The sequence below is a fragment of the Trachypithecus francoisi genome, unplaced genomic scaffold, assembly GCF_009764315.1.
Source record: "Trachypithecus francoisi isolate TF-2019V2 unplaced genomic scaffold, Tfra_2.0 Lachesis_group21, whole genome shotgun sequence".
NCBI classification, from domain to species: domain Eukaryota; kingdom Metazoa; phylum Chordata; class Mammalia; order Primates; family Cercopithecidae; genus Trachypithecus; species Trachypithecus francoisi.
The window spans coordinates 13,176,660-13,185,744 of NW_022681467.1; the positions used below are offsets into that span (position 1 = coordinate 13,176,660).

The window sequence follows — 9,085 nt, forward strand, 5'->3', positions numbered from 1 at the left end:
AGAAATGCTGCTTTCTGGGTTGCAGTGCCTTAACAGTTCTTTGGGGGCACGAGTCAGATCAGTAAGTCAGGAAGCACAAGATTTTGACAAAGAGAACTTTCTTCAAATAAGTTGTTGGTGGTTTGTATTTTTCCCCTCCAAAATTCCTCACTGACAGATTAACTGAGATTCTCAGGAAATTGTCCATTACACAAATGGAGAGTGGCCTCATTCTTAATGATAGTTTAAGTGTTAGTCTTTCATTTCTTTTCAAATAGAAGATGCTCTTTTCAAACTATAGTAAGATTCCTGTTACCTGGCAGCTTACCAACCAGAAGACCATAAATGACATTTTGGGTTTCACCTAGTACAAATCATCAGGATGTTGAGACCAGGTTCCCTATGAGGAGGAAACTGTGCTGTCTTGACCAAGGAAATGGTGACCCAGAGCCTCCCCTTACAGACCTGAAAGAAAACCCTCAGTAGTAAAACTCTGTAGAATGTCAAAATCAGAAAGAACTCTGAATATAACTGAGTTGAAGTTTTTCACTTTTACCTACAAAGACATTGAAACCCAGAAAGCCAGTGATTTCCAAATGCAGAAACTATCTAATCTATCAACAGAGAGTTGAGGCTCAAACCTATTTCTCTGAGTCTCAGAATCGTCTTGAAATTTGTCAGTAAGATTTGTGCCAGTAGCTTCCCTGAGCAAGCCTTGTTTCACCCTGAAAACCTGCTTTTCCAAAGCCTCCTGCAGTTAGAGGCATGTCTCTTAACAGAGCCAGATTTAGAATCCTTCTTCATGGTAAGTCTTCAGGGGGAGTCAAGATAGCCCTAAATTTGGAGTGCAGAGGCTTTCATTCACATTTTTCCACTTCCTCTCTGACCATAAGCAAACCACATTACCATTCTGAGTCTCATTTGTTGTTCTTTTTTTTAATCTGAAAAAAAATAGGTGTAGTATACATCTTTCTGTCTGACGTGGTATTTTGAGGAGATCTCATTGTTTTAGAAGCACTATGGAAACTAAAGCATTATGCAAAGATAGGGACTTATTGTGAAGATTTCACAAGGAACTAGTTTCTATATCCTGCAAAGACACAATTGCATTCAGAGCAAGATCCATGTGTTTCATTCTTCTGTTCCCCCATAATAACTTGCAGAATAAATATTTGTTAAATAATGGAACACTTCTATCACCTGTAGCAAGAGGGAATATTCATGATAATTCTCCACGTGAGTGGTGGAATAATAGGTATTGTGGAGCTTGCCATGTTTATGTGAGTATCTTCACAGGGCTTTTAACCTAAAAATAGGAGGGAACTCTTGTCTGATGTTGCCTCTGACTGAAGTATGGTGTCAGTGAGCCTGGTGATAGTAAGAACCAAAGTGGCCTTGAGGCTGGTACAACGTGCTGCTCTCATCAGACAGCATTTTAATCGTATTTTAAGGCTGCTTAAACATGATATGTACATGTGAGAACAATAGAACTTTTTGCCCTCACATATCCCTGTTTCAGGGCTAACAGTGAAATTTACCCGAATGTCATCTTTGTGTTTCATCCACATTTGCTAGTGATCTTTTATGGCATCCTTGTTTTCAATGTGGAGAATGAGGTATGAGTGACACACAGTAAGATGAATAACATATGGCATTCCTTTCTCATTCTGTTGATATTTCTGATCGGTTGGTTGAACTTGGAAATTATATCTTCAGAATTGCTCTGACCTATTTAATACTTTAAGACAATGAGAAAATAGAAGTAAATACTTTTTTTTTGATTCATTAACAATGTATACACAAGCTAAATGAAGTCAGCATCAGAGATTGTCCAAACTCTGAAAAGATGCTCTAGAGACCGTCTAACCCAGTCTTCATTTTCCATTGCCCAGCATCACACAGGCTTAGTAAGTGGGCATCCAGATCTTTTCACCTATAGTTAATGGATTTTTATTCTATAAAATATACACATTATTCCAGACTATATTAAGAAGGTTCATGTGAAACTGTCAGCTAGTTGAGTACATCTGCTTTCAGGATGAAGTCTGAAGACCAAATTCTATTTTTAGAGCAGTTAACTACATTCCAAGGTTTAATGCTACACACAAAGAATGCCTAGAATATACTTATTCACAAATTTGTGTCTCTTTGAAAGATAGCTCTTAAAAAGCAATGGGCAGGGAACTTCTGGGAAAAGGATGGGGGGTCGGTGGCAGTATCTCCTGATTCAACTCATTAAGACAGAAAAAAATTTAAAAGCCCACAGTAGAAACAAGGCAATAAAATCCAACCAGACACACTTCCCCAGCCCTTCTCTTGCCTTTCTCTCTGGACTTAGTCATTTAAGGTATATCACATTTGTGGCACTAAAAGAAAGATGAGGGCAGTGGCTCATGCCTGTAATCAGCACTTCGGAGGCCGAGGCGGGGCGGATCATGAGGTCAGGAGATTGAGACCATCCTGGCTAACATGGTGAAACCCCATCTCTACTAAAAATACAAAACAACAACAACAACAAAAACATTAGCCAGGTGTGGTGGCATGCACCTGTAGTCCCAGCTACTCAGGAGACTGAGGCAGGAGAATCTCTTGAACCTGGCAGGCAGAGGTTGCAGTGAGCCAAGATCGAGCCACTGCACTCCAGCCTAGGTGACAGAGCAAGATTCCATCTCAAGAAAAAAGAAAAAAAAAAAAGCTGAGGATGACTATTATCACGTCAGGCAAGAATTCACAATGCAAGGATATAAGGTAGTACCCAGTTCACAGTACAATCTCACAGTACCATATTTACATTGCCCAAGTAGTGATGAATACAGAAGAGAAGCTTAACTTGTTGTTAAATGGATTTTTATTGTATAAACTATACACAATATTCCAGATTATATTAAAGTTCATGTGACATTGTTAGTGAATGAAAAATTAGATGTTTTCTATTACTCAGCAATTTGAACAATAAGTAACAATTAATGGGAGAAGGGAAAGTGGTAGAAAAAAAGGATCTCTGTTTCTTCAAAAGTACATGGTAACAGCAAATTGAGCTGAACACACTTGTGTCTCAGAAGGCTAGAGTTTTTCCAGGAAGGAAAATGCCCATGCAAACAAGTTTACCCTAGTGTTTTTCACGTTCCTCCTGGTGTTGGATTTGTCAGAATGTTATTAATGCAGCATAACACAACAAACGTACGAGACTCAGGACCCCCATTTGACTACTGTTTATGTTGCTCATGCCTCCAATGGTCTCTCTCTGGAAGCAGACTTTTTAAATTAAGTCCTGTGCAGTTTTCTTAGAAACCATACAAGAGCAGTTTCTAAGGTGGTCTTAAAAGATCTTAACATGGAGTATGAATGATAGGACATTTCAGCTATTACTTAGATTGTGATTAGGTTATCAGGTAATTATACACTTTCTATATTACTTTTAATTTTCTTATTTTAGAATCTGAGCTAAATTTTTTAATCCAGTGTATTTGATTTTATAAAAAGATATAGCCCTAATAATATTGGTTTTGAACAGTCAGTTTAATTTATAAGTTGATAGTTTTTCAAGGGGTGTTAACCTCAAGAATCTGTGCTTCTCTGGGAATTAGCAACAAAGCAGCAAATTATAACTACTACATGGCCAATGGATCCCATTGGTGTGGAGCTGTCTGCATCTGAGAATCTAGAGCTCCATCTCTATTCTAACAGCACCATCACTTGGAAGGTGGAGAATTTTAGTTAGTCAGTACTTAAAAATAATCTAAGTTTGTTTTGTTTTGTTTTGTTTTGAGACGGAGTCTTGCTCTGTCGCCCAGGCTGGAGTGCAGTGGTGTGCAAGCTGGGCTCACTGCAAGCTCCGCCTCCCGGGTTCACGCCATTCTCCAGCCTCAGCCTCCCAAGTAGCCGGGACTGCAGGTGCCCACCACCACGTCTGGCTAATTTTTTTTGTATTTTTAGTAGAGACAGGGTTTCACTATGTTAGCCAGGATGATCTCAAACTCCTGACCTTGTGATCCTCCTGCCTTGGCCTCCCAAAGTGCTGAGATTGCAGTCGTGAGCTACCATACCTGGCCTTTTTTTTTTGAGAGGGAGTGCTGGAGTGCAGCAGCACGGTCTTGGCTCACTGCAACCTCTGCCTCCTGGGTTCAAGTGATTCTCCTGCCCCAGCCTCCCGAGAAGCTGAGATTACAGGCATGCGCCAGCATACCCAGCTAATTTTTTTGTTTTTTTAATTTTTAGTAGAGATGGGGTTTTGCCATGTTGGCCAGGCTGGTCTCGAACTCCTGACCTCAGAGGATCCGCCCACCCCAGCCTCCCAAAGTGCTTGGATTACAGGCGTGAACCACCTGCACCCGGCCAAAAAAATCTAAGATTAATCTTTACTATGGCATACTAGTGTGACTGACTTTTCAACCAAACAGATTGGTCATATCAGTTAAAACACTTAAAATTTTTTCCTTTTCTTTTTTTTTTTTTTTTTTGCCTGAGCACAGGGAACTTTATTCATGGCATACAACAGGGTGAGGCTCCCTAGAACCCTCCCTCTTCAGGGTGTCTGCGTGGACATTGTGTGGAGGGGAGATTCTCAGCATGGTAGGGGACTGAGTGTGGACAGGGACTCCCAGCAGCTGAGGGTCTCTCTCTTCCTTTCATGATGTCGCCGGGTTTGGTGGTCCAGGGATCTTACTCCTTGGAGGCCATGTGGGCCATGAGGTCCACCACCATATTGCGGTAGCCAAATTCATTGTCATACCAGGAAATGAGCCTGACAGAGTGGTTGTTGAGGGCATTGCCAGCCCCAGCATGGAAGATGGAAGAGTGGGTGTCACTGTTAAAGTTGAAGGAGACAATCTGGTGCTCAGTGTAGTCCAGGATGCCTTTGAGGGGCCCTCTGACACCTGCTTCACCACCTTCTTGATATCCTCATATTTGGCAGGTTTCTCCAGATGGTAGGTCAGGTCCACAACTGACACGTTGGCGACGGGGACATGGAAAACCATGCCAGTGAGCTTCCTGTTCATCTCAGGGATGACCTTGCCCACAGCCTTAGCAGTGCCAGTAGATGCAGGGATGATGTTCTGGAGAACCCCACAGCCATCATGCCACCATTTCCCTTGGGGCCATCCACAGTCTTCTGGGTGGCAGTGATGGCGTGGACTGTGGTCATGAATCCTTCCATGATGCCTAAGTTGCCATAGATAGCTTTGGCCAGGGGTGCTAAGCAGTTGGTGGTACAGGAGGCACTGCCTACGATCTTGAGACTGTTGTCATACTTCTCATGGTTCATGCCTATATGAACATGGGCGCCTCAGCAGAGGGGGCAGAGATGATGACCCTTTTGGCTCCCTGCTGCAAGTGAGTCCCAGCCTTCTCCATGGTCGTGAAGGTACTGGTGGACTCCACAGTGTACTCAGCATCAGCATTGCCCCATTTTATTTTGCTGGGATCTCACTCCTGAAAGATGGTGATGGGATTTCCATTGATGACAAGCTTCCCATTCTCAGCCTTGATGGTGCCATGGGATATGCCATGGGTGGAACTATACTGGAACATGTAGACTATGTAGTTGAGGTCAAGGGAGAGGTCATTGTTGGCGAGAATATCTACTTTACTGGAGTTAAAAGCTGCCCTAGTGACCAGTGCCCGATACTGCCAAATCCTTTTACTGTGGCCTTCACCTTCACCAGGGATATGGCTAGCACTGCACTAGAAGATGCGGCTGTCTCTTGAATGGGAGGAGCAGAGAGCCTTAAGATTCTGCATGTTTACATAAACATAGCCCTAGAATGGTCTGTTTCACTCATTTACCCCCTCAGCATTTCCAGAGTGGTGTGCTTCTGTGTGAAACACACGGTCAGGTACAGGGAAACTGAGATGTATGTAACACAAGCTTCTGCCCATAACTGACTTTCAATTACAGAAACCTAAAAACTCAAAAGCAAGACTGGATGAGAAGTGCTCATATGGGTGCTATAGGAGCTAGAAGAGCTTCTAAGTTGAGTGGGGTGCCTGGTCAAGGCTTCCCTTGAGAAAGAGCCAGAGAAGGGTGTTAGAGACATGGCATCCAGCGAGGAGTGGAGGGAGATGACCCAAAATGGATGTCTGCTGCTTTTTCATGTATCATTTTAATGTGTTATTTCCCATTATTCCAAATTCCTATAAAAGTGCATTGCTATTTAAATATTGTAAAGGTACCTTGTTAAGTTCTTCTGCTTGTGGGATACTCTAGAGTCTACACAGTCCTTACCCATTTACTCAATGTAAAATAGTTTATTGCATTTTTTATGCCGACATCCTGGTTTGTTGTAGAAAGTGGTCTGTTTTTAGGCTAAAGAGAAATTTAAACTCACTTCTCTCAAAAAGAACTCTGGAGATAAGTTCATATAAAACATTATCTTCAACAGCTCCCACTGTTTATATGATTTGATGCCCCACTGAGTCACCACAGGAAGCTTCAAACACGTCTTGGCTCACACTTTTTCAGACCAAGGTTACTTGTCTTCTGATGAGACTCCCCAGGGTTTCAGTACTTAGGAAAAGCTCATTTAGAGAAACAAGTAGAGAGGATTGCCTGAAGTTTGTGCAGCCCCTCTTTCTTCTTAGACATGCCAGACATTTATCTATCCTTGGATTAAGCCAGATCACCAAAAGGAGGAATTCTTGACTGACCTCATCCTGACCCCTCATGAAACAGAGTGAAGTGCTTACTGTCTTCTACCAGAGCCTCCAGCCCCAGCCTCCTCTGAGTGATGTTGTAACGCTCAGCCTACAAAACTCCCTGTTGTATAGCTGATGTCTTCACTCAGTCACTAAACACAGGGCCCTCTTTACAAAGACCTATAGGAGAAATGAATCCTTGGTCTCAGTGCCAGGAACAATTGTTCTCATCCAAGCAATGAGTTTGCTGTGATCCTTATGCTACATGAACCACCAACCTGATCTCTGTTGCTAGGAAACTGAGAGACAGGGCAGCAGGCTTGCCTCTGGCACGGGTACCAAACTTCTCAGCTTAGGATTTCTTTGTTAGCCCCACTTCCGTCTTTCCCTTATTTTGTAAGCTCTTGTTTTTCTTCTCATTTCCTCTCCTATTTTAGGCTATTGAATTACCAGAGTTTTTGTAAGCTACTGAAATTCTTTAAGGAATAAATTTGGGATATAAACATGAATTAAGTATCCTTAGTTACTCTGTTTAGAGGACAAAACATATACAATTACTAGTTTTCACATAACAACTATACTCAATAGAGCTGGCATTAAAACTGCTACTCTTGTGAATATGACTAAACTATACATTCTGTGTCAGGGGTCTTGACTAACTTGGTCACCTCTGTATCTCAGTTGCTAGTGCTGTGCTTGGCATGTAGCAGATGCTCAGTAAATATTTCCTCAGCGATTTGAACAAACGATCTTTCAGTAACTAAAGTTTACCAGTGGTACAGTCTGTGGATGCTCAGAAGCAAAGTGAAAGCCTAATGCTCTGGTGTTTCCTCTACCTTTTTTGGACACGGGTGGGGGTGTAGGACACTGCTGAACCCCCTGATGCTCTCCTGTCTCTGTCTCTCTGCAGACTCACATTTCAAGACTCCCTCCCGGTGCGGTGGCAGGACAGTCCGTGGCAATCGAAGGTGGGGTGTGCCGCCTGGAGAGCCCAGTGAACTGACCCTTCAGGCTGAGCGTGAAGCGTCTGAGAGGCATTTCAGATCCTGAGCTTTTTGGGATTTTTAACTGAAGTTGACTGTTTTATCTTTCTTGTTTTATAATTCCTATTGCAACCTCGTGCACTGCTCGAGACACAAGTGCTGCTGTAGTTAGCGCTTAGTGACACGCGGGCCTTTGGCGGGTGAGCGGGACTGTGTGTGTGTGTGTGTGTGTGTGTGTGTGTGTGTGTATGTGTGGAGTGTGTGTGTTTGCTTCTCCCTGGATGAAATAGAAACTCCTCATTGTGTGACCAGTAATGGTTAAATCATCTTTACAAAATGTGTGCTTTAACTGTTTACAAGTAAAACCTAAAGTTGCAGGAAACATTTTTTATTTCGTAAAGAGGTACCAACTGTCGCTGATGTAATGTGTTAGAACTGAAGAGTAAATCTACTTGTTTAAATGACTTGACAGTGGTAGTGCTTCATTTAATAACAGTGATAAGTAATAAAGTGTTTTTATTTGTTAACCAGTTTAAGTGGATCCTGTGGTAACTTAAACTGTTGTTCTCATCCCTTTTACAGGGCATTTTTCTTTAACAAAGAATGGTTTCAGTGAAACAATCTAGCAGAGAATTAATGTCAGAACCTTTTTAAATAATAGTCTGATTGATACAGTTTGTACTTCTTTCATCAAGCTTTTCTAAGCTTAAATATTGCATAGCTTTGAGCTGTATGGACTATATTATGAAAGAATATGTAAAGAGAACATACAGTAATGCACAGTCCTTAATTTGTGTATAATGGAATGTTATTTGCAATATAACACTGTAAATAAGAAAGCAAAGTTTATGGGAAAATTCAATATTATCTTTGTTTTTGTTTAAATATATTTTTAAGATAAAGGCACAAAAATAAAAGAAGTGTATTACCGGGTATAGTATGTGACTCCTCTTCTCAGACTAATAAATTATCTTTTGAATCCTTGATTGGACAGTTGTTATTTATTTTGTTTATAAAATGTTCTCCCAGAAATCATACCACTATTCATCTTGCTGTTATTCTAATTGTTCCAAGGCCAGTCTTAAGCAGTTAAAGAAGACACTGGCAAGATGAAAGTTGAACTTAGTACATGACTGAATGGTCAATATGGAAGTCCCAAAATTTCTGTTGCAATTTGATAAAAATAACAAAGAGAAGGAATAAGAACACTTTGCTTTGAAAAATTGTAGTGGCAGCTAAAAGCTCGATAGTTTCAGTTGATAAATTACTTCTAAATGTTATATTCAGGGATTCTGGAGCCACGTAAGAAAACCGAGAATTTCCTTTTGATTTTTTTTTTTTTTTTTTAATGTAAGAAGTGGTTATCAAGAAGATACTAAAGATAGAATCACTAAAGGGGAGGAAGTTCCCTGCACCATGTAATCATGGCTCTGGGTGGTAACTGATAAAGCCCAGATAAAATTATACACTTGACATCAATGTATGGC

At 41.3% G+C, this 9,085-nt stretch overlaps 1 protein-coding gene and 1 pseudogene across 3 annotated transcripts in view; one reads left to right on the plus strand and one right to left on the minus strand.

Annotated features, from left to right (window-relative positions):
• Positions 1-8,586, plus strand: part of TASP1 (taspase 1) — a 275,867-nt gene extending 267,281 nt beyond the window's left edge. For all 3 annotated transcript variants that reach the window (XM_033185585.1, XM_033185587.1, XM_033185586.1), the window contains one exon: positions 7,526-8,586. In XM_033185585.1, coding sequence (XP_033041476.1) covers positions 7,526-7,618 — 93 coding nt within the window. In that variant the 3' untranslated portion in view covers positions 7,619-8,586. The remainder of the gene's footprint in view (positions 1-7,525) is intronic.
• LOC117069070 lies at positions 4,642-6,209 on the minus strand (annotated as a pseudogene).
• Positions 8,587-9,085: the final 499 nt, after the last annotated feature.